The sequence below is a fragment of the Cetorhinus maximus genome, chromosome 15 (assembly GCF_964194155.1).
Source record: "Cetorhinus maximus chromosome 15, sCetMax3.hap1.1, whole genome shotgun sequence".
NCBI classification, from domain to species: Eukaryota; Metazoa; Chordata; class Chondrichthyes; order Lamniformes; family Cetorhinidae; genus Cetorhinus; species Cetorhinus maximus.
In genome coordinates this window covers 89,219,323-89,244,479 of record NC_135893.1, presented here as the reverse complement: position 1 = coordinate 89,244,479, position 25,157 = coordinate 89,219,323, and the positions used below count along the sequence as shown (strand labels likewise).

The window sequence follows — 25,157 nt, the reverse complement described above, 5'->3', positions numbered from 1 at the left end:
CCAGAAGTCTGGGTTAATGATCTGACAACGAGTTCAAATCCCACCATGGTAGCTGGGGAATTCAAATTCAGTTAATTTAATAAATCTTGTTTGAAAGGCTAGTGTTAGTAATAGTGAACGTGTAACGACTGGATTGTACTAAAATCCCCATCTGGTTTCAGAAAATGCTCTTTAGGGAAGGAAATCTGCCACTCTTGCCGGGTCTGGCTACATGTGAATCCAGACCAACAGCAATGTGGTTGATGTTAATTCCAGTAAGCGCTTATCATGGAAGAACGAGTCTAAAGCTGGTCTTTTACCTCAGACATGTTTATCCTTAAGACAACTCAGCAGAGTGATAGATTCTCCCAATCCCTTTCCCCCTGGAGTGTTACAATGGCACCCATTTATGGGTGAGCCAATGCCCATCACCTGTTTTAACAATGCAATTGTCTTAACAATGTAATTGCTATGCAATGTAATTGCCAGTCAACAAGATGATTGTCATTGGACCCTGATAATGTATTACTGCTACATTGACAGCTAACTCTTAACTGCCCTCTGACATGGTCTAGCAAGACACTCAGTGGTCAAGATGGTGGCTCACTGCCACCTCCTCAAGGGTAATTAGGGATGGGAAATAAATGCTGGCCTTGCCAGTGATACCCAAATCCTATGAATGATTTTAAGAAAAAGTCTTTGCTACAGACATTGTAAGATATGATGAGTGTTCATATGGAATTTGGGACAACTTCTGTGGGGTCGTTTTTCTTGACCAGCTGTTCCTAAGATTTAAACGGGATTAACATAGTCAGGACTCCACTCTGATTCTGTCGTAATTTTATTTGCATTTTCTCTGTATAGCGGAGGCCAAACTGAAGGACTTTTCCCGCATATTCACTGCGGAAATCCAAAGAGGATTCTCGGAGGGTCATATTTGGCTCTCCATCTGGGATCGTCCACCTCGCAGCTGCTTCACAAGAGTCCAGAGGGTGACCTGCTGCCTTGTACTGATATACCTCTTCTTCTGTGCTGGTGCAGTGTGGTACGGAATCATAAGTGATGGAAGCAAAAGGTATCGTCCATCCTTCTTTATTTTGATCAAAGCACCTTCGTTCATTGCCCTGAGAAGTGGTGGTAGTGGATTGGATTTTCCTCTGGCTTGTTAAGCTACTTCAAAGAACGTTAAGATTCAGTGACGTAGTGCAAGACTGGGTAGGGTGTGACTGACTCCCTTCCCTGAAGGAAACAATGAACAAGTTGGGTTTTTAAAGACAATCTGCCGGCTTTCCCGGTCTTTCTCTCTGGGGTCAAACCATAACTTGCCAGATTTATTGACTGCCATTCACAGCTTGGTGTGATGGGTTTCGGACTCACAACCTGCGGGTTGCTAGTCACCTGGATTCATATTCCAGAAGATTACTATTATAACCACCGAACGATTAACTAGGCACACAGTTCCATCATAGAGAACAGTTATATTTCAAGCATATTCTTCCAAAAAGTTCCATTTCATTCCGTCGTTGCTGGGGCAATGGGAGGGGTGTAGATGCAGTTCCACGTACTCTACTTTGACATTAATTTACAATTCTTGAGGTTTTATGAAGAAATCTATACCTCCCACTATCCCTCTAAATGCTTCAAATAAATAAAAATGGGGATTTCCAGTGCTATTTTGTACAGGTATCATATTAATCAAAAACTCCAGATTTTCCCATTTTCAATAAACTTGTGGGTAGGCTTGTGCAAGACTTAATCAATGCGCAGCAAATCTTCCCTTTTCTCCACAAGGTGAAGTGTGCAAACCTCCGCTTGCATCCAGAGGGTTAAAGTGGTGGGAAGGGGAGGAATTTACCTGAGGGTTGTTTGTATAGGAACAGTGAGTGAGCCATTTAGCCCCTCAAGCTTGTCCTACTATTCAATTAAATCATGGCTGAGTTGCATCTTAACTCCATGTACTCGGCTTTGCTCCATATCCTTTGATATCCTTACCTCATAAAAATCTCTCTTGACACTTTCCATTGGCCCCAGCTTCCACAGCATTTTAAAGGAGGGAGTCCCAGATTTTTGCAACGCTTTGTGTGGAAAAAGTGCTTCCTGATTTCACTCCTAAATGGCTTTCTCTCCAGTAGCTTATTCAAGGATCTTACACTATGCCTAAACAAATAATTGTATGAATACATGAACTTATTTCCCCCAGTGATGTTCCAGTTTCAACGCTGATTCCTCTGAGTGGAGAGAGTGTGGCGGCTGGCATTGTATCCAGTATCATCATCTATCCAGTCTATCTAATCATCATTTTGCTCTTCCGCAAATCTCGGAGCAGGGTAAGCTCAAACATCTCTCACCTGGATTGTAATCCTTTTCCTCTGTGAGCTGAGTGTTTATCCTGTTCTCTCAGGTTTGGAGTTCAGTGTCACCTTTTCTGAAGGTGCAGAGTGATAGAACCAACTCCTAACAAGCAACATCAGTCTTGTATCAGTTCCCTTCAAAAGGTTGCTGGATAAATGCCTGGTGGAGAATGGGACTAATGATTATAGGGATAGGTATAGATTCAGACCATAAAACACTCCATATTAGAACTTACTCCATTAGAAGCAGTTCAGAGAAGGTTCACTCGACTGATAACTGAGATGGGGGGGCTACCTTACAAGCAGAGGTTGGACAGGTTGGGCCTCTATCCCATTGAATTTTAGAAGATTGAGAGGTGATCTTATTGAAACATATAAGACCCTGAGGAGACTTTACAAAGTGGAAGCTGAAAGAATGCTTCCACTTGTGGGAGAGACTAGAATTAGGGGACACAGTTTAAAAATAAGGGATCTCCCATTTAAGATGGAGGTGAGAAGAAATTTTTTCTCTCAGGGGGTCATGCATCTTTGGAACTCTCTTCCCCAGAGAGCAGTGGAGGCAGGGTCAATGAATATTTTTAAGGCAGAGGTAGGTAGATTCTTGACTAACAAGGGAGTTAAAGGTTTATTGGATGTAGGTGGAGTTGAGGCCACAATCAGGTCAGCTCTGATCTTATTGAATGGTAGAACAGGTTCAAGGGGCTGAATGGCCATTCGCATGTTCGTATATGATGGTTCCTGTGCTCCTGAAGTTGGCCTACTGTGAATGGCTGTGGTCTACATTTGAATTGCAGGGATGTGAGGATTGGTGAATGCTCTGAATTTTTGCTTTATTACTTTTGGGGATCAGGACATACTTGCACAAAACTTTCCCCCAAGAGAGGCAGGATAGAGTCCACCATGGAATCGATAGCACAAACCTTGTGGAAGGAGTGGATTCCTTGTGTATATCTCATTTCCAAAGATCTTAATCCACTTCTCGCCACAGCCATTATTTTTCTATCATTATGCAAAGATAAACTGAATCAGTCGAACTACATGACTCACCATAACCATTACTCTATGTGTGCCCCTTACTGTGAAGTAAAGCTGCTTAGGGAATTTCAACAAAGCTCAAGAAGTGTTCAATAGGCCCATTTTTGGAGTTATTGAATAAATACACATGTGAACAATATGGAGATCCAGTCCAGTTCACAAGGAGGCTTCACTGTTCTAACATTGGGACCCATTATTGTACAAGTAGATGTAGGGCCGTGTGAGTCGGCTTCCATGGAAGTAAGACCCTGAGATTGACTTTGGAAGCAGGTGATATGACTGAATGCAAGAAGGTATAGTATCACAGAACAATAAACACATAAGGAGGACATTCGATCCATGATGCCTGTGCTGACTCTTTAGCAGAGCAATCTAGTCCGCCTCACTCACCTGCTTTCTCCATAGCCCTGTAAAGGTTTTCCCTTCAAGTACGTACCCAATTCTGTTTTGAAAATTACTGAAGAAAGTGCTTTCAGGCGGTGCATTCCAGGTCAAAACAACTCATTGTGTTTTTAAAAAATTCCTCATGTCACCTCTGCCCCTTTTGTCAATCAGCTTAAATCTGTATCCTCTGATAACTGGCCCTCCTGGATCTACAGAAGGCCAGATTTGCAATACTCTCATACCTTGTTGGAGCGGGAACCAGCAACCAGGCATCTAACCTGTCTGGCTGGCATTGCCAAATATAACTTCTTTAAAGAATTCCCCTTTGCTTAGAAATCAAAGGATTGCTGGGAGTAAGGGGAACATAGAGGAAAATAAAGAGACGTATAAGGTACAGTAAAGAACTTGCATTTATATGGTTCCTAATCGTGTAGCCAAGTATTGCTATGTAAACAAAGCGTGACAGTCATTGTAAACATACAAAGTTAGGTGAATTATTAGGTTTTAATAGAATAGAAACTGAAAATATTCAGCAGATCAAGCAGCATCGGTGGAGAGAGAAACAAGTTAACAGAACAATGACCTCTCGTCAGGTCTGGTTTTAGTGGTGGTGATTGGAGAAGGAATGCCGGTGAGGAGACAGAGAGCACTCCCCGTTCCATTTTGAAAAGCGTTGTGGGATTTTTTTTTACGTCCTCCATCTGGAAAAACCTCAGTTTACCATCTCCTCATTGGATTTATGTTTGTGACATAGGAACATAGGAAATAGGAGCAGGAGTAGGCCATTCATTACCCTCGAGCCTGCTCCACCACTCAACTAGATCATGGCTGCTCTTCTGCCTCAATGACATTTTCCCACACTATCCCCATATCCCTTGATGGCTTTAATATCTAGAAATCTATAGATCTCAGTCTTGAACATACTCAATGACTGAGCTTCCACAGCCCTCTGGGGTAGAGAATTCCAAAGATTCACCACCCTCTGAGTGAAGAAATTCCTCTTTATCTCAGTCCTAAATGGCCTACTCCTTATTCTGAGACTGGGTCCTCTGGTTCTAGACCCCTCCCCGCCAACTGGGGGAAAGTATCCTTCTTGTCAAGCTCTTTAAGAACTTTGTACGTTTCAATGAGATCACCTCTCATTCTTTTAAACTCTACAGAATACAGAGTTTTAGATAATGTGATGCTTCAGCAGAATGTACTGCTGCTTCAATACAAAAGCCAAATTAAATCCTTTATTACCACTGCTGATTTCAATAAAAGGACTTGTAAACAATCAAGATCCCCCATCTAGTTTAGATGATATTTAATTGTACTGCAGCAGTCATTGGGAAAGTACATTGCAGAGCAATGCTGTTGTATTCCCTTGGTGCTACTATATAGCACAACCCATAGTTACCAGACATTTACTGCCTCATTTGGAGGTAGGTCAAAGAACACATTCCAGTAACGTGGTGAAGTTATTTTAGAGCACAGATTTCAGAAAAAAAAACTGGGAATGATGCAATTCATATCCGGCTAATATTTGCTTTATTTCTACAGGTAGCTATGAATGACCCCAGTCAGCTTGAATCAAACGTGCTAGAAATCGATGATTACATCAACTCCTCAACAGCAGGCAGCTCTTTCTTGACCTTTGCGGATAATCTGGAGGAGGTAAGTCAAAGATTTTAGCCACTGTGTGTTCCACAACTAATGACCTTACACATGCGATAAATTAGTTGATTTACCCTACTAGCCTGCTCTATCTCTCAACACATTCCTTCACATGCAATATCCATTCCTTCACTGACATCAAGACTTGCGCAGCCTCTTTTGAAATACACAAGCAGCCATGCTGAGGTCATTCCACGAAGCTACCAATGCTCACAAAGTTAATTTGCAGCATTTGCTTTTAAGCATAGGCACTATTTTCACAGAAACAGGAGGAGGCAATTCATCCCCTTGAACCTGCCCTGCTATTCCATTAGATCATGCCTGATCCAAACTTTAACTCCACCTGAAACCCTTAATACCCTTACTTAGCAAGATTTATGCCAATTTTAGTTCTGAAATTTTCCAATTGACCCCAACCTCAACATCTTTTTGGGTCCTGTTCTGGCTCTCATTTAAGGTGACACCTCCCCCACCAGAGGAAACTCTTTCGAGTTACCAACAGTCACAGATTGCAACTTCTTTCGAGTACAATCACAGTTCTTGGTTTTTCCAGGAGTGGGACATGAACCCACAACCCTCTGATTCAAAGGCGAGGGTGCTACGAACTTGCTCTATCTACCCTGTCAATTCCTTTCATCATCTTAAACACCTCAATTAGATCACCCCTTAATCTTCTATACCCAATTGATACAAGCCTCACCTATGCAACTTGACCTCATAATTTAACCCATTTAGCCACATGAAATACTTCAACGTATTTCACACACTCTTCCTGATTAGCAAATCAGGACATTTATCTACACGAGTCACAGCAACTCACAATTTGCACTGCTTTCTGATGTTTAATAAGCTGCTCTATAAAGGCAAGTTCCTCGGTGTCAATTTAGTTACAATAAAACCACTTACAAGTGATATAAAGGTGCACCTCAATGGCCATTTGTATCATCACTCAAGTTTTTCATAATGTCAGTGCCCCTTTAGGGGAGGAGCCAAAAGGTTGTGGGTTCAAATCCCACTCCAGAGCAGAAAATCCAGGCTGACACTCCCAATGTAGTACTGAGGGAATGCTGCACTGTCAGAGTTACTGTCTTTCAGATGAGACATTTTGCCCAGTCAGGTGGACATCTAAGATCCCATGGCAGAATTTTAAGAAGAGCAGGCGTGTTCTTTCCAGTGTCCTGGCCAACACTTATCCCCCAGCCAACGTTACTAAGACACATGATTGGTTATTTATCTCATTGCTGTTTGCAAGATGTTGAAAGTTCCTAAGCAAGCCTTGGCTTCACACTAAACTGGAGTTATTCTGCCATCACTGTAAGATAACCTCCCTGCTTGGAGGGCATCTTTGGCTGCTTGGTTGTAATGAGCTTGCGTGAGATTGGAAAATGGCATGTTTTGCGTTGCTACACAGATGAAAGCACTTTTGCCCAATGCCAAGCTGGCGTCTGAACTGCACCCTAAAACATGCCACTGAAGAGGCCCTTCCCTCCCTTCTGTAATTATAGATATTCTTTAATCTTTAAAAAATATCAATTAATTTTCTTCTGTTAATTTAGGATTACAAAGAGAAGCTGAAGTCCGATATAATTGCCAAGAGGTCAGTGTGCCTTTAGTATTCATCTCAGTTCTTTTTCATCACTGCTTCTGTTTTACTTGGGAGAAAGATCCAAGTTCTTGTAGAGAAGAGAATTTTGTCAGTTACTGTCAGCTCAATGTTTCTTTGAGATTTTCTTTTGAGAAGAAGACTCATCTCCCTTAAACCTTATTGCATTTCTTTTGAGGAGAGAACTGTTTGGTTGTTAAATGTGCCGCATACTGTGTCATGAGGACCACAAGAGGTCCCAGGTCCCCTAATACATAAGCTAGTTTCAGCTGGAGCAGAAGTGAGGAGGAGGAGGGGTTGCGATGTCTGACCACTGTCACTTGGCCAAGGGTGGGGAGAGTGGAATTAGTGAGTGCTCCCGCTAATTTCTATAGTATTCACTAGTAAGTGGTTAGGGTTAGGGTTGCCAAGCTGGGATAAGGACAGGCTGAAGCTTAGCCTAGTGACCATTGGACTTGGGGATAAAGTTCGCGCATGAAGAATTCCAATTTGGATGAGGTACTGGCTGTGGAACCCTACCCCTGGTAGAGCCAGCTCCTGCCTGGAACCCCTTCCCTTCTCCCTGAACTGTTTATAAAACTTACAGATAACCAATTCAGCAACTGAACAATGGAGGGCCACAGCCCCCAGGACACACTTTGGCTCAGATGTCAGCTGCATCTTTGTGAGGAATAACTGAGTGGCTGTCAGTCAGCTGGCTGAATTCAGATCATCCTGGGACCATTCCTGTACACCTCCTAACCTCTGTCTCAGAAAGGGATTGTCACAGATATAAAGGTATTTATTTTTAAAAAAAATTTCATTAATCACCTTCTGCATTTAAAGTTTCAATCCTTTTATCCCCTGATATTTCTCCTAATGCTGAAGTGCTGTTCCAAAAATGGCAGCTGGCATCCAGTTATCTCATCCAATGGGTCTTTTACTACTTAGCTAGTGTTAGCAAGCTCTTTGTTGATGGACACAATCATAGCCAGGGTCCTATCCTCTCCTGTCATCTGCTGGGGAAACCCTCATCCATGCCTTCATTACGTTTAGACTTGACTATTCTAATTCTCCTGCCTGGGTTCCCACATTCTACCCTCTGTAAATTCAAAGTCACATCCAAAACTCTGTTGCCCGCCTCCTAACTCTCCCTAAGCTCCATTCACCTATCACCCCTGTGCTCGCTGGCCTATATTAGCTCCCGGTCAAGCAACATCTTTATTTCCAAATTCTCATTCTTGTTTTCAAATCCCTTTTGTGGCCTCACCTCTCCCCATCTCTGCAATCGCTTCCAGCCTCACACACCTCTCCGAGATACCTGCGTTCCTCTAATTCTGGCCTCTTGAATATCCCCAATTTTAATCACTCTACTATTGGTGACTGCACCCTTCAATTGCTTAGGCTCTAAGCTCTGGAATTCCCTCCCCAGACCTCTTCGCCTCTCTATCTTGCTTTCCTCCTTTAAGACACTTCCCAAAACCTACCTCTTTGACCAAGCTTTTGGTCATCTGCCCTAATATCTCCTCATGTAGCTCGGTGTCCTGTGTTGTTTCATAATGCTCCTATGAAGCACCTTGGGATGTTTTGTTACATTAACGGCACTATATGAATATACATTGTTGTTGAAACCTGACGTCTATGCAGCCACATTTTCCAGCAGGATAGCAGTCAGGTTGGTTTATTATTTTCCCCTTCTCCTTTGTCCGGGTTATCTGAGGCTAATAATATTGTCCCCAGTCACAATTGCTCTTAATTTGTGGACTTCTGCATTTTCTTTTCAAAAAGAAAAGGGGGAAAGCTCCCAGGAGGGTGCCCAAGTGTTTATGTTGGCGAGTCGAGTGGCTTTTGTTCTAATTGCTGTAACACAACTGCTGAGGCTTCGTGTTCACCCACAGCCTGCCGACCTGGCCTGCCTATGACAACATGATGAATTGGCCAGATTTGCTGAATGATCAGTCCATTATAGGCAGTAACATTCCAAAGCTAAGGAGAGGACGAGGGACCCGCCACCTCGGGATAGAGATGCAGCTGAGTTCAGACGATGAGCCCCTCTCGCTTGGTTTCGATCAGGTCAGGAGCAAATGCTTCTCCACTTCAGGTAAGCTTTTACACTGCTACAAAAGTATTGAACTTCCGTGAGAGGGCAATCGAGGGCTTCGATGAAGCAGTAAAAGAGAAAGGAAGGACTTGCATTTGCGTATCGCCTTTCATGACCTCACTTTTTTTAAGCTGGTGAAGTGTTTTTGAAGTGTAGTCACCGTTGGAATTTAGGAGAGGCAGTAGCCAATTAGCAAACAGCAAACTCCCTCAAGCAGCAATGCGATAATTGCCAGCTCTTAGAAGCTGTCAGAGATCAAACTTTGGAATCCTCTGCCTCAGAAGGCAGTGGAGGCGGGGTCATTGAATATCTTTAAGGCAGAGGTAGATAGATTCTTGTTAGGCAAGGGAATCAAAGGTTATTGAGGGTAGATGGGAATGTGGAATTAATAGTACAAACAGATCAGCCATGATCTAATTGAATGGTGGAGCAGACTCGACAGGCTGAATGGCCTACTCCCGTTCCTATTTTGCATGTTTGTAAAGGATTTGCTACACAATGGTTTCTAGGTATTGAGACAGGCTAACAATCTGCTTGTTATTTGGCAGTTTCTGATTATCACATTAAACGCCTTTCTTCAAGGTTCCTCCCTTTATAAAAAAAAAACTTGCAAGAAGACACTTGCTTTTTTCTTTAATTGAATAGCATTCTCACAAACTTTTTCTCCACGTTCTTTTTGTGGAAAAGTGGTCAAAAAGATCCAAAGACATCATGAGAGTTGGTTGTGTGATCTAGTGCTCCCAGTAAAGAGCATGCGACCTGGGATCTTGCTTCCATTAAATCTGATAGATAGGCTGCAGGCCCACAGTTTCTTGGGCTGCTCTCTCCGGGAACACCCAACTATGGGATCACAAAAGAACACGAGAACTAGGAGCTGGAGTAGGCCATTCGGCCCCTCAAGCCTGCTCCGCCACTCAGTAAAATCATGGCTGACCTTTGACCTCAACTCCACTTTTCAGCCCTGTCTAAACAAGCCCCAACTGTTCCTTGATTTTAGCAGGGAGGATAATTACTGTATATTTTACTATTCATTCCTGAATATTAACTAGTTAGCACTCCTTGAATGCGACATGGGAGAGTTCAATCTTCTTCCCCACGTATTATGAATTGTTCCTCTTGCTCTGAGCCTGTAACACAATAGAAATATTTTGTCATATGTACATGCAGTCATTTTGCAAATACAGAGCATTTTGATTTTTTTTTTGAAAGGCCAACAACTCACAGTTCAACGAAGTAGATGGTTGGACCAAGGAGTACTGTGTACAATCAGGTTTCCATGTCATATAAAAAAGATATAGGGCAGAATCTTCCGGTTGGCGTGCGGGGGCGGGCCCGACATGCTGACGCGTAAAATGACGTGCGATGACATTGAGCGTGCGTCCTGACTTCATTGCGCGCCATCGTGATATTTCGTTCGGTGGGTGTGTGCCAAAGTTGGCTGCGTGCCCACCAGAATGTTAAGGCCATTGAGAAAGTAATTATAGGAATTAAGAACGCTGCCCGTCCAACCTTAAGGGATGAGTTTTCCTGAAACTTTTATAAAATCAATAAATTAATATTCCCACCTTTACAAACATGCCCTAACTCATGTGACACTGTCACATGAATAAATTTTTAAATCCATTCTTTATTAATTTCCACAACCATTCAATCTCCCTGAGGCACGGAGCTGCCTCAGGGAGATTGCTGCGCTCTTCCGCGTGCATGCATGAAAGAGTGCAGGCCACGACTCTCCCTCCTCCCCCTGCCTGCACAGGTAGCACTGAGCGCTACCGGCCACGCGTTGCGCTGGGCGGGCCTTAATTGGCCCACCCGTGTAAAATGGCGGCTCACAGCCGATCGCAGGTGGCGATTGGCTCCACGCCCACCCCAGCCTGTTCTCGCCCAGCCCACCCACCGTAGGAAAAATCCAGGCCATAGGGGCATTGGAGAGGGTACAAAAAAGATTTACAAGGACGATACCAGAAATGCAAGAGGTATATCTATCAGGTGAATGAACAGGCTGGGCCCTTTTTCACTTGAAAAGATGAGCTTGAGGCGTGACCTAATAGAGGTCTTTAAAATTCTGAAAGGTTTTGATAGGCTGGATACAGAGAGAATGTCTCCTCTTGTGGGGAAGAGCAAAATTAGTCATCAAGAAATCCAATTGGGAATTCAGAAGACACTTCCTTACCCAGAGAATGGTGAGAATATGGAACTTGCTATCACAGAGCGTGGTTGAAGCGAGAGGTATAGATGCATTTTAAGCGAAGGCTGGATAAGCATATGAGAGAGAAGGGAATAGAGGTTTATGCTGATAGAGTTAGAGGAGGAAAGATAGTATGAGGCTCGAGTGGAGCATAAACACTGGCATGGACTGGTTGGGCTGAATGGCCGGTTTCTGTGCTGTACCTACAATGTAATCCTATGTAATACGCTTTGCTTCCATTTCTGCTCGTGTATTAGCAAGTCATTTCCATCTACACTTTGATGCATTGTTTCCCTCAGATGAACACCTGATACAAAGAATTAACTTTGACGGAAACAATGAGGTGTCTACCTCATACGACAGTGGCAGGGTCTCACTAGATGCTGAGAGTCACTTAATATCTAACCTGTGAGTATGTCGTGAAAATCTGTCCCTATTTCACTGCAATGTCAAGTATCAATTTGCCACTGACAATGGCTTAAGGATATCTTCTCAACAGGAACGTCTAATTTTCCAAACAGAAATTAGTGTACAGGAATAAAATGACCATTATTATCCAAAATGCTAGTAGATGCAAATCCACAAGGAGTTAATATTTTGAGCTTCGAATGCTCTCTCCAGTAACAGTTAGAGTTTGGAAAGTCCATGGGGTAGATTTTCAACTTGCCTGACATAAATCTGGCATTGAAATCAATAGGAGGGGCTGCATGGGTTCAAGTCCCACTAAGGAAGCCAGTGAAATTTAAACTCAATTCATAAAGAAAAATCTGGAATATAAAGCTACCTTCAGTAATGATGACCATGACAACTATTGTTGATTGTTAGAAAAAACCCATCTGGTTGACTAATGCCCTTTAGGGAGGGAAATCTGTCATCCTTACCTGGTCTGGCCTACATGTGACTCCAGATCCACAGCAATGTGGTTGACTCTTAACTGTTCTCTGAAATGGCCTAACAAGCCACTCAGGTCAAGGGCAATTAGGGATGGGCACCAAATGCTGGCCTCACCAGCGATGCCCACATCTCATGGAAGAATTTTTTTTTTAAATTGGGTTGTTTCTATACGGGTATCTCTTCTGTAATGTCAGCTTTATATCCACGTGGCAAACTGAAAATCTACCAACTCCAGGTTTGCAATTACAATACCAGATGCCCTTCATTTGTCAAGCAGACTTGGTATGAAAATGTCCTGTGTAAACCATGACTGAAAATGCTCACGTCGGCCTGGTTTTGCTTTCTCTTCTTCAGAACGGAGATAATTGATGGGAGCAAGCAGCCACGACCAGAAGCACCAGTCTTGCACAAGACTGGTGATCAAGTCATCAGGCCCTCCCACGGCATCGCAAGATCAGCTACTACCAGAAAAATAGGTAAAATTTCCAACTCCACATCCTGCACCCCCATTATACAGGCCATCTGTTCTTGGGGCGTTTTAGGTCAAAAAGCCCCTATGCCTGTGCTGTTGGCTATCTCCCCTAACTGTTCTGATACTGCTTGTTGCCTATGTGTAAGGCTCAGGATGGCCACTGTATGTGGTTGATGGTGTCGTACATTTACTGCACTTAGAACCACTCCAAAAATCTGGGGCAGAACTTTTTGCTCGACGGGCGGGCACGTGCCCGGCCCACTCGAGCGTGAAGTGACGCGCGTTGACGTTGGCCGAGCGTGATAGTTCGACAATTAAAAGGCCAAAAGGTTAAGGCCACTAAGTAATCAATTAACGTAAATTTTTCACCTAACGGTTGGCGGGCAGGCGAAAAGGCCAAGTGGCCTTTGAATTTTTTTTGGAAGCCTCATCCACGGGTGGGATGAGGTTTCCGAAAGCAAATAAAAAATTTTTAAAACTTTTATTTTTCACTAATAACATGTCCCTGCTCATGTGACAGAGTCACGTGAGGGGGACATGTTTTATTACATTTTTATTTTCTTATATATATCTCGACATCTGGGTGCCTCAGGGAGATTATGCAATGCTCACTCGCTCGCATGTGCAAAGTTCTGCTCGCACTCTTTCCCCCCCCCACCCCCGCACAGGCAGCGCTGTTGCTCACATTTCATGCTGGGTGGGCCATAATTGGCCCACCAGCGTGAAATCGCCGTGCGGCGCCGATCATGGGCGGCGGTCAACTTCCCGATAGCCCCCGCCGAGCCCGCCCACCAGGGGCAAAATTCTGCCCCTGAAGTTGACTTGAGTCTACCAGGTTCTCCCAATCCACTGTGTTAGGAAATAGAGATGGTTTAATAAGTTATATTTGTAGATGTTAGGAATGAGTTTTAGCTTTAAAGTTGAGGTTTGATGTGTATTTCTGCATCTGTAAGTTAAGAAAGGTCAAATTGAGTTTTAGTTTCACTTAAAAAGGTGCCTGCATTTCAAATGAGAGCTTTAGAACTGTTGCAGCTAAGCGAAACAAACAAGAGTAGAGAAACTGGGCTGTTGCCGAGCAACAGGGATCCAGAGAGGCAGGTCCCTCCCACAGCCACACACACACACAGAAGAAACTAGAAACAGCAGTTTGACTTGGAAGCTGTTTGAGTTCAGTTGGTTTTGATAGTAGCTGCCAGGACAGACTGGAGCAAAGGGGCAGATAGCCAGCCCCAAGCCAAAGAAAAGACCCCAAAATCCAGGGGAGTGGAACAGGAGAAAGTCCCAAGCAGACTTTCTAGTCAAAGGGAAGGACAGGAACCTGGGAAAGGCCCTGTTAAGTGAAGCTAAGAGTGAGGGGCAGAAAGAAAGGCTCCAAGCTTCAGATTTAAAGAGACAAAAGCTGCAGAAAGTAGATTTAAAGTGAGAACAGTCTGCAAGAGTCCATAAGGTCCAAAGAGACAACTGAAGGTCTGTAAATCTTTGCTATGGGCATTTGAAGCAGTGGTGTACTGTTGGCAGCTGAGTCAGTGAGAGACAGTGCATGGAAGTAAGCTTGAATACATGTGGTGACCCAGGGGAGAGGAACATCAGAAGGAGAGATCAAAACCCTGGAGGTGAACCCTTGCAGAAAGTGTCTGAGAGAAAGCGTCAGTTTGGGAGAAGATTCCAAAGCAAGTTCTTGGAGAGTGGAGATTGGAAACCCTTGTGTGAAAGACAGAGTTCAGTGAAACTGGTTGACTCACAGTTTGACAAGCGTCTGGGGGTAGGTGAGGAGAAATCCATAGCATCTGACTGGGGTGGCGTTTGTCACTTGGTTTCAGAGTGTGGTGTGTCTGACCACAGGTTTCCTATTGGTTTACATGGATTGTACTTAACAGTGAACATTAAGAGTTTAGGATAGCTTTTGTTACTTGTGTTATCCTTACAAATCTGTATATATCTGTAAAGGTATAGTTGTGGGTGAAGGAGTATTGTAATATAGTTCATCTTTTCTTGTTTAATAAATGTTTAATGCTTTTGTTGAAAGTTCATTAGCTGTGACTCTGTTCAGTAGCTACTCTCCAAGTATTTAAACAAACACATAAAAGTTAGGATCTATCAGGCTGGGTTCCGCCTTGGGATCAGGCTTGTCTGCTGGTAAGCTCAGCTGGGGATCAGAACAACTGTCATAACTCTAGCAGAAGATCTACAGAACGACCCCCCCGCAATAAACCCCTCACCTCCCCTCCATACCCCAGAGAAATGTTATAAAAGTCTGAACCGTTTCTCTAGGGAGCTTGTTGATGTATCATCAATATTACGTTCAGAGATTGGGAGGTTTCTACAGAAATTCCAGACACACATCCCTGAATTGAAAGGATAATTTGCTAAACTAGATGCTGGTCGTGACTCAGAGGGCAGCAATCTCACTGCTGAGTTAGAAAGTTGCGGGTTAAACCCTGCGCTCAGTCTGATGAAGGGGTACACTCCTCCATCACCCAAGGTAAACAGGGCCATTTGGTGACGTGATATATTTTAATAAGCCAGAGTCCAGCACGAGAGTTCTCTGTTCAAACACTGGGCTCTGCTATATTTAACTGGATATCGGGCGGGTAAAAACATGTTCTGGTTCGTAGGAAAAACAAGGTCTGTTAATGAAATCACCAGATACGCTGAGTCCAAGGAAAAACAGTAGCTCCACTCAAAAATACAAAAACATAAGTGGTTGCGGCCAGAATTCGGGGCCATAAATATAAGATAGTCACCAATAAATCCAGTAGGGAATTTAGGGGAAACTGCTTTACCCAGAGAATGGTGAGAATGTGGATAAGCACAAAGGAGAAAGGAGTAGAAGGATTTACTGACAGGATTAGATGAGGAACAGCAGGAGAAAGCTTGTGTGTCAGTTTCTAGGTTGTAAATACTTTGTAATTATAATACTTTGTGATTGTAAATACAGCCATACAGGACTTTTGGTGTGTTGTGTCCCTTTTAAGTGCTATTGTGAGATAATGACTGACCCAGGTTGGATTCTATTAATGTTATTTTATATTCTTGTGTTTCAACAGCTTTCACTGACCCTCCACAGCAATGTCTCTTCCCATTCTGGTGTAGTTATACAGCACATGCCCTCTGTTTCTTCCTCTTCTCCGGCTGCTTCATTGTGTCTATATGGATTGGCGTTAGCTTCAACTCCAGAATTGCCCTCATGTGGCTCATCTCAGGAATCTTCAGTGTCCTCTCTTCATTCTTCCTCTTGGAACCTCTGAAGGCAGGTTCTGGCACAAAAAGGTGTCATCGTTTTAAGTCTAGGCCTTTCTAGATTCCTTCAGGAACGTTCCTTCAGGAGTGTTTGATGGGGACAGTGTTGAGGCAGCTTTACTCTGTATCTAACCCCATGTTGTACCAGTCCTGTGTCAGCAGGGCCAGGAATAGCCTTGGAATCGATACTGTAGTTTCACCGAAAGTTGTGGCAGAGACTTCGTTGGTGTAGAGGAGCTTTCAGTCATACTCCAAGCTAAATTGCGAGGTGGAGTGTGGGCACCTCTGAGGAACTTCCCAGCCTGTGAACTTTTGCATGAGTGCTGTACAGAATATTAAAAGATCACATAACTTCAAGGTTTTATTTTCCCAAGACACCCTGTTAGATCACGAGAGTTGTAGGTAACGCTGGACATTTGTTTTCGTCCTGCCTACATCCAATTTAACTATCCATCTGATGACTAAGTAATGTTGCATTGCAGGGAAATCTTTAATACAACAACAGCTTTCACTAAGATAGCGGCTTTAGTATAGTAGAACATCCCGGGTTGTTGCACAGGAGAGTTAAAGGACAACATTTGTCACCAAGCCACATAGCAGTGAGCTCTTATGGCCTGGAATGCAATGCCTGAAAGGTTGGTGGAAGCAGATTAAATAGTAACTTCAAAAGGGAATTGGATCAATAATTGCAGGGAAAAATTTTTGCAGGGCTGTGAAGAAAGAACAGGGGGATTTGGACTAATTGGACCGCTCTTTCGAAGAGCTGGCACAGATAAGAATGGGCCGAGTGGCTCCTCCTTCTGTGCTGTATCATTTTGGGATTAAGCTGGATATGGGGGCCCTTACTAATGCAGGGGCACGGAGGTAACTGGAATGGTCCACGGCACCGACTCAGTATGGGTTAAAAGTCGAACTAGTGGCTTCCTGGGCTGCATCACTGAGTGTTCCACCAAGCAAGGCTTGGGGAAATGCAGGGGAAATGCAGGCCAGAGTTTCTTTATAATGTTGCGGTATTTTCTTTTACTGATGTTGTGACATTCTAAAGAAGCCCTCAGATTGTAAAAGCTGCAACGTTGAAACTAGTTGAGCTTGAATCAAAGCTAAACATCTTTTGGATAAAGTAGAACAGCAACAACCCAGGCCTTGCACACATTGGACAGCTTGTTGGAAAATTGCAGGCGTGTTGCTCATAACTTTGCAGGCGTTGACGTTAATGGGAGGGAAATGACGGGCTAAAAACACTGGTTTGGCCTCAGCTGGAGTATTGCGTCCAATTCTGAGCACAACATTTTAGGGAGGATGCGAAGGCTTGGGAGAGGGTGCAGAAAAGATTTACAAGAATGGCTCCAGGGATGAGGGACTACAGTTATGTGAATAGATTGGAGAAGCTGGGGCTGTTCTCCTTAGAGAAGTTTGAGAGGAGATTTGATGAGAAGCATTCAAAAACATGGGGGGGGGCCTGGACAAAGTAGATAGCTAGAAACTGTGGCCATTGGTTGAGAGCCAGGGGACACCAATATAAGGCGAATGGCAAAGGACCAAAGGCAACATGAGGCAAAACTGTTTTCCACAGGGAGCAGTTAGGATCTGGAATGCACTGCCTAAGAGTGTGGTGGAAGCAGATTCAATTCTGGCTTTCGAAAGGGAATTAGATAAGCACCTGAAGAGAAAATATTTGCGGGGATAAGAGGAGAGGGCAGGAGAGTGGGACTAGCCAAATTACCCTTGCAGAGATCCAGCACAGGTATGACAGACCAAGTGGCCTCCTCCTGTGCTGGAACCATTCTATGATTCTGCAAAGATTAGGGATTTTCTGATAAGTTGTTTGCTGTCTGCATTGGCTCTGGACCTCAAAGTTCTGCCTGCCCGATCTTAAACATATCTTCTTGTATCAGAACACCTTCGAGCTGAAAGTTTGGGCACTCGTGCTACCCTTAAACACTCATTGGCTTTAATAAGAATGCTCCAGTATAAATGACAATGTCCTTTCTGATCCTTTTATTTGCAATTCAGGTTCTGACTGAAGCACTTTACTTTGCGTTGGTTGCCAAACGCATCCACCCGGATGAAGATGACAATTTAGTCGAGAAGCCACGTGTCGAACAGATCTCAGAAAAGATTGGCAAAGTGCGGCCTCCCCAAGGGTATGGCCTTCTCCAAGCCAAGGAGGAGGCAAGGAAGGTCCAGATTCTTCACAGAATGCTCAAGGTACAAATTGGAAAACTTCCATCAACTCAGGGCTTCAAACCCCCAGCAATAAAACAGGAAATTCAGAAGAAACCTCTTTAACCAGCAAGTGGGTAGAACGTGAAACTTGCTACCACGTGGAGTAGTTGAGGCGACTAGTGCGGATGCATTTAACAGGGAGCTAGATAAACACGTTAGGGAGAAAGGAATAGAAACTGAGACGATGGGAGGAAGCTCCTTAGGATCATAAACACTGGCATTCACCAGTTAGACAGAATGGTTTGTTTCTATCCTATAAATTCTGCATAAGAAGCACCAGTCCAAAATTTCAGCTGGTCAGATAACTACCAAAACATTGCAAGTGCATTGAACCACATGTTCGATGATAAAATACGCAATAAACCAGTAAGCACCTGATAGAGCAAATTAAAGAGGACTTCTGTTGAAAAGCCTCACTCAAATCAAGCCTATATTTCAAGTTTGGGAGGTTGACCTATTTTCAACACCTTCTGTCTTTACTTGAGAAGCTCCAGCAATCACATTTTTATTCTGAAATTTTTAATCTCTGACTCATGTATGTGCCTTTATATAATCAAGGGGAAAATGACTTGCTTTTCGCTTGTTATCGCTGAGGTAAATATGTAGTTTTCCCGAGCGACAGGCAAGGGAATGCATATTGCTTGATCTTGGACGCAACTTTTTGAATTTTCAGCCGCAGCCAAAACAAATACTGGGAGAGAAAAATGGCAAGAGTAATTTTTTTTTTTACAGTGCTCATGTTAGTATTTTTCCAGTTCGGAGGCCAGCTGTTAAAGGCAGCATCGAAACAACAGAGCTATCAAAGGACTGAGAGGCTAAGTACACTGCTAGTCTTGGCCCCCTCAATGTTTGTGGGTCCTTGTCTATCAGTGTGACACTGATAGTAATTAATTCCCTGCCCATACACTTGTAATACAGACCTATCAATCAATTTCTGTCTGGATAATTGTTCAAGAGCTGAAGTCGGTCTCATAAGTTATTAAAAATAATTCAGAGAGCAATACTTTTTTAATAATACGTCTATATTTTCTGGAATTTATTTTCTTTTGAGGTTAAAAATGTTGAATAAACCACCTCATGCAGTAAGAAAATGTAGAATTGTGTACAAAACCTGATCAAAATTCTAATCCTCCCAACCAAATGATGTGTAGATTTTAGGAAGCGTGTTCTGCCGAAAAATATTGAATTTTTACTTAGAACTGTCCACTCTAGTTACTTCAATCACATTTATTTACTGATGGATTTTTAATTTGAAACCAGTTATAGGAAAAATAAATGACCCTTCGGTCTATCCACATTTAGCAACCAGATCATCTCTTCCACAATTGTTACCTCGATTGTCACACTCCATCTTCATAGCAAAACACCTGCCTCCTCCCTCACTCCCTGCTGGAACTTTCCTCCCTCTCCTTCACTTCCTGCTTCTCCCAGTTTCTCCCCCCGTCCTGGTACACACATACACACGTACAAATTAGGGGCAGGAGTGGGCCATTCGACCCCTCGAGTCTGCTCCACCATTCAATAAGATCATGGCTGATCTGATTGTGGCCTCAACTCCACGTTCCCGCCTACCCCTGATAACTTTTGACTCCCTTGTTAGTCAAGAATCTATCTACCCCTGCCTTAAAAATATTCAGTGACCCTGCCTCCACCACTCTCCGGGGAAGAAAGTTTCCAACGACCTACAGCCCCCTAAGAGAAAGAAAATTATCCTCATCTCCTCTTAAATGGGAGACCCCTTATTTTTAAACTGTGCCCCTTAGTTCTAGTTTCTCCCACAAGGGGAAACATCCTTTCAGCACCTACCCTGGTCTGGCACTAATGTAGCACTAACAAAGTGGAGAAGAAAAATACTATTCCTCCTCCCATTGTTATTAGTGGGCTGCTTCCTTCCTCATAAGCAAGAGACGTGCATAAGTAATAATTGGTGTTGTGGGCTATTTTCAGTCTTTCCTAAGGCAAGAGGACAGCATGTTGCGCCTGATACACAAGTGAAAGGCTCAAGCAGTCTACAAACAAAAGTGGGCAACTTTGCAGCATTCCTGCCCTAAAAACAAAAGCCCTTGGCTGGCTGACTGCATTGATTTAACAGTGATGTGGGAGAGAGGGAATGTACTGTGCGATGATGGTTACAAATCCTGCAGGATACCATACTTACAGTGTAGTGGCAAACAGATTACATATCCAGACTTTGGATGCAACTATATTAATTTTCCAACTTGCTACAGGACGAAATCTGAGCTCCAAAGGGAAAGAGAATAAAACTGAAAACAAACATGGATAATTATTTTAACAGAATATCCGCTATTCCGGTTTACATTTTAATACCAGTTGGGTGATTGGTGTCGCCCTGAAGTTACTGAGATGCGCATGTGTTTAACCTTGTCCTGTTCCTTCGGCCTCTCTTGTCTTCAGGTGTCCTTATTTTTTTAATCAGTATTGCATTAATGTTAAATGGAGCTGACTGGAATTGTCATCTCTTGTGTTTCAGAACTTCATCATCTACATGTTGTTTCTGCTTGTGGTCCTGTTGATTAATTATGGAGATTCATTCAGAGACGCCCAGAGCAGACTCCTGCAAAGTTCAATTAGACAAGGCCTGCTAGGGGCCAGAAAAGGAGTCGAATTCCAGAAAATCAAAAGGTAAGGCACTAATATAGAAATTTGTTATTGAAAACCTTACGTCCTGCACACACCACCCTACTTACTCAATCCATATTGTCAATTTTGTTGCACTTTTAAATATACTTCCCCATTAAAAGAGAGAAGGGACTTACATTTATAACAGTGCTTTCACATTTTCCATCTAGTCACTGCTGTAATGCAGGAAATGCAGCAGCCAATTTGTGCACAGCAAACTCCTACAAACAGCAATGTGATAATGACCATATAATCTGTTTTAGCGACGTTGGTTCAGGAGTAAATATTGGCCAGGAGGACAGCAGGGAGTACTCCCCTGTTCTTCTTTGAATAATGCCACGGGTATAGGGTCGGAAACAATGAGGATTCATTTGAGGAGATAAGTGGGAGTTGGGGGGGTGGGTGCACAGGGGAAGTTTTGCATGGAGTGCCAGGACCACTGTCGTGTCGAAATTACAACGGCCAGGATTTTACGGTCTGGTCATGACGTGTCTCTTCCCATCGAATGCAGCGAGCCATTTAAATCTCCTTTCAGTTCAGCAGGACCATAATATCCTGCTGGGCGGGAGAGGCCTTAAAATCCTGGCCAAAAGATACTCGGATTTAGACACAATGCAAATGGGTCAAATACATCGATGACTCCAAAATAGGAGGGACAAAGGATTTGAAGGAGGCAGCTCAGAAGTCTCAGAATGAAATGGGCAGAATATACAAGTGGGCTGAGCAATGGCAGATGAAACATGATGCGTAAAATGGCAGATAATGGTAGGAGAAACAGAGGAAAGTCTTAGCTTTGGCTAAAGAAGGTGGCCGTTATAATGGACAATGTTACTTCTCGTGTGCATGCATGCACAATCACACAGTGATCTGGAATGCACCGGGCCTTTGAAATAAAGAGGCTGCTCACAACTCCGTCAGGAGAAATTTCCAGTGTAAGTCACGACGCTTAAAATGGAAACTGGCCGCCAACAAAATAATATAGTGCTCTGAGGGGGTTTGTAGCCCACACAGTACAAAGAAAATTTAGAGGGAACATTGATAATGACTGTGGGCCACTCAGCCCGTGGATCAGGTCATTGAGATACAATGGGTTGAATTTTACCAGCTCTCTGGAGATGGTCTGGAAGGTGGGAAGCCTCGTAGAATGGTATGTGAAGGTTCCTCTGCCACCACCTATCTTCTTCCTGAAGCCGCAGGATATTGTCAATGGCGGGAATGGCAATAGCGTGGCTGCCTGCTGACTGGAGGCAGGCAATTATTTCAATTAATTGGTCAAATTACGGCTAATTCAGTACCCCGCTGGCATTTTACCTGCCTCGGGATTGGCCTCCTAACATGGAGGCACTCTCTCCTCCTCCCTGCAGCCTCAGCAGCGGCCGGCCCTACAGCTGACCTTCCTCTGATTGAGCCGGCAACTCTGAGGGGCAGATCACTGTCCTTAACTCGATGGTGGGCAGCAGCCGCCACAGGTAAGACCCTGCTGTCTGCCCACACGGACTTGGGGACCCGCTTTTGGTCCCAGCGGCAGGCCTCCTTCAGTTTCAGGTAAGTTCCAGCCCAGTGTGCTGGGACATGGGCTGGTCCTGGTGGTTTCCCACGTGGCAGTGTGATCTCAGCCAGGCCACCAGATGGGGCTGGTGAACGCTGGCCAAGCACTGGTTGAGGGGCCGCTTCACATCAGCTAACAGCAAGTTGCAGAGAAACTTTGGCAAAGAGTTTAGGCGATGGATAGCTGATCTCTACTCCCGCCTCTGGAACAGTGCACAGTACTAAGGAATAAGAGGAGGAGAAGAACAAGCAAGAAATCAAAAAGGATAAATCAAATCTGAGGATATTGTAGATTAATGCTGCTATGGGTTAGCAGGTTGACCTTTCACCTTGGGATATGTTTTCAGCTAGGGTTGCCAACCCTCCAGGATTGTCCTGGAGGCTCCATGAATTAAAGATTAATCTCCTAGACACTGCCAAGAGCAGTTTGGAAGAAAAAATCACAACGGCGTTTAAAAAATTGTTCTTTTTTTTTCTATTTTCTTTGAACTTATGGTTATCTGTTTTAAAAATGTTGGAGATGAGACTGTTTGACTGAACAGGTTGGTTGATAGTGGGAGGTCAGGTGAAGGAATCTCCAGGAATGCCCCCAACCAGAGTTGGCAACCCTGTTTTCAGCCCATACTGCTGGCGAGAAAGTTTGTGCCAGCTCCTGCTTAGAAGGCTCCTCTGTTGAATGGAATTCTTTTAATCCGGTTCCTAGCAGATGCAAAGACCCCAACAGTGCAAAGTGCTAGGGTTCCCAACTCTAGTTGACGTACACCTGGAGGGTTAATCACGTGGCATCTGACCAGTTGATATTCGATCACATCAGCGTCGTAACTTTGCCGGAAGCAATGGGACAACCCGGCAAAAGAAATGAAGGGCTGTCTGGCTGAAACCAGAGATGGGTTGTGCCCAGATGAGGCATCATGGAAATCAAGAGATGGCAGACACAGGATGCACGCACAAGCTTACTTTTCTCCCAGGTCAACAGTAGCAGCGCCCACGAGATCAGTCGTCCATCCCAGGAGATTAGTCCCCCATCCTGAGGACTCCCTGGCAATCTGGGGAGGGTTGGCAACCTCAAACTGCTACAGGGTCAAAGAAAGGTTAACCCATTTTATAGCCAATCATTCCTTTAACACACATTTTAGAAAATAAGCTAAATATGGATGGCTGATCAACACCATGGGTTATCACGCAGGCAACGAGTTTGAAGAGTACAGGTAATTCCTGTATACATATTAATTTAGCACATAAACTCGTGGGACATGTTACTGTGTACACAGGCAGCTTGGATAAGTAGCATTGAGCCTCATACTCTACATTTACAGTCAATAGCAGTGGAGATGAGTGTTTGAGATAGATTAAGGTTATTTTTCTGTCGTGATATAATTTTGTAGCTTTAAAGTTCATAAAACTCAATAGTGAAGAGCGGACATAAAAGATACTTGACTTTTAGTGTGTGTCAGATTTCAAAAGCATGCCTCTTGTTCATCTAGTCACAGAGTTCTATTGCTAAATATCATGAAGCAAAATTTAAGATATTTGGAGAGCCATGAAGCATTCTCCTTTCTTTCTCTGTATGAATCTAATCAATAATTAGGTGGTAAACGTTGGTTTTAACTCATAGTTACGTTGTCCTCTGTGGCATCAAAAGACAGCTCTTTGAGGTTGGTTGTTACTTTACTCAAAGGTTCAGATTTAATGTTTTCACGACTGTGAGATACACGAGCTATTAGAAAATAAATATGCAGGATTAGCATTTGGTTTAATCGTATATGATTAAGGTTTTTTGCTTTTCTTTTTACTTACAAAGGGCTTGTGGATTTGTCCCGTCACTATAGGGTTTGATGCGTACAGATACAGTTTAGCTGATTGTGCTGTTCGGCTGCTGTTGAAAATGTATGGATATGCAATTCATGAAGGTGGATTTGAGGTGGATCAGCCATGATGAATCAATTGGTTAAACATTCTCGAAGGGCCAAATTGCCTGCATCTTATGAGACAGTTCAACGCAATCAAGAGATTTTTGTTGCAATCTCAAATGTCTTACACATGTTCTTTATTGGATTCCATCTAAATTAGTGCTCTCTTTCAGATCCGGGGAGCTTTGGAAATGGATGGCAGAGGTACTGTTACCATACCTGTATAACAATAGAAGCAGGACACTGTTGGGATGTCCACGAATACGTCAAATTCGTTCGAAAATAAATGATGGTAAAAGAAAGAACTTGCATTTCTGAAGCACAATCTCAGAATGTCCCTTTAAAAATGTAGTCACTGTTGAAATGAATGTTTTAGTTTGACAGGCAATATGATCAGCACAGGCTTGGAGGGCCGAAGGGCCTGTTACTGTGCTGTACTTTGCTTTGTTCTTTGAAGGAAGTGCCAGTTGGCACACAACAAGCTCCCACAAACAGTAACGTGAGAATGACCGGATCATATGTATTAGTGATCTCGGTTGAGGGATAAATATTAACCAGGAACTGGGGAGAGCTCTTCAAAGAAATAAGGCCATGGGATCTTCTCCATCCATCAGAGGAGGCAGACTGGGCCTAGGTTATGTGCTCGGGTCTCTAGAGTGGGGCTTGAACTTTTGACACAGACGAGAGTGCGACTGATTGCACACTAATGCTACAATAAGCTGTTTTTATGTTTTTTGGAGCTGCAGCATAGAATGTGAAAGGAAAACAACTGGATTCATTAGAGATGAAATCAGCTTCAAATTCAGAAGCTCACCCCAGTTTACAAACTCCATCTCGCAGACTGGCCAGTCTGGAAATAATGAGTTACTGCTTGATTAAAATATTGCTAGTGAATGGAACATCCTTATAAAGGCCCATACTCAGTTTGTTATAACATTACAGATCAGTAAC

General features: G+C 43.5%; 1 protein-coding gene across 1 annotated transcript in view; it reads left to right on the top strand.

Moving 5' to 3' along the window:
* The window catches only part of pkd1a (polycystic kidney disease 1a), a 174,353-nt gene that overhangs the window by 132,894 nt on the left and 16,302 nt on the right, over positions 1–25,157 (top strand). The window contains exons 30-40 of the mRNA XM_078558920.1: positions 844–1,054; positions 2,180–2,306; positions 5,292–5,405; positions 6,962–7,002; positions 8,886–9,088; positions 11,576–11,684; positions 12,525–12,646; positions 15,690–15,892; positions 17,896–18,090; positions 20,600–20,751; positions 24,380–24,498. Coding sequence (XP_078415046.1) covers positions 844–1,054; positions 2,180–2,306; positions 5,292–5,405; positions 6,962–7,002; positions 8,886–9,088; positions 11,576–11,684; positions 12,525–12,646; positions 15,690–15,892; positions 17,896–18,090; positions 20,600–20,751; positions 24,380–24,498 — 1,596 coding nt within the window. The remainder of the gene's footprint in view (positions 1–843; positions 1,055–2,179; positions 2,307–5,291; positions 5,406–6,961; positions 7,003–8,885; positions 9,089–11,575; positions 11,685–12,524; positions 12,647–15,689; positions 15,893–17,895; positions 18,091–20,599; positions 20,752–24,379; positions 24,499–25,157) is intronic.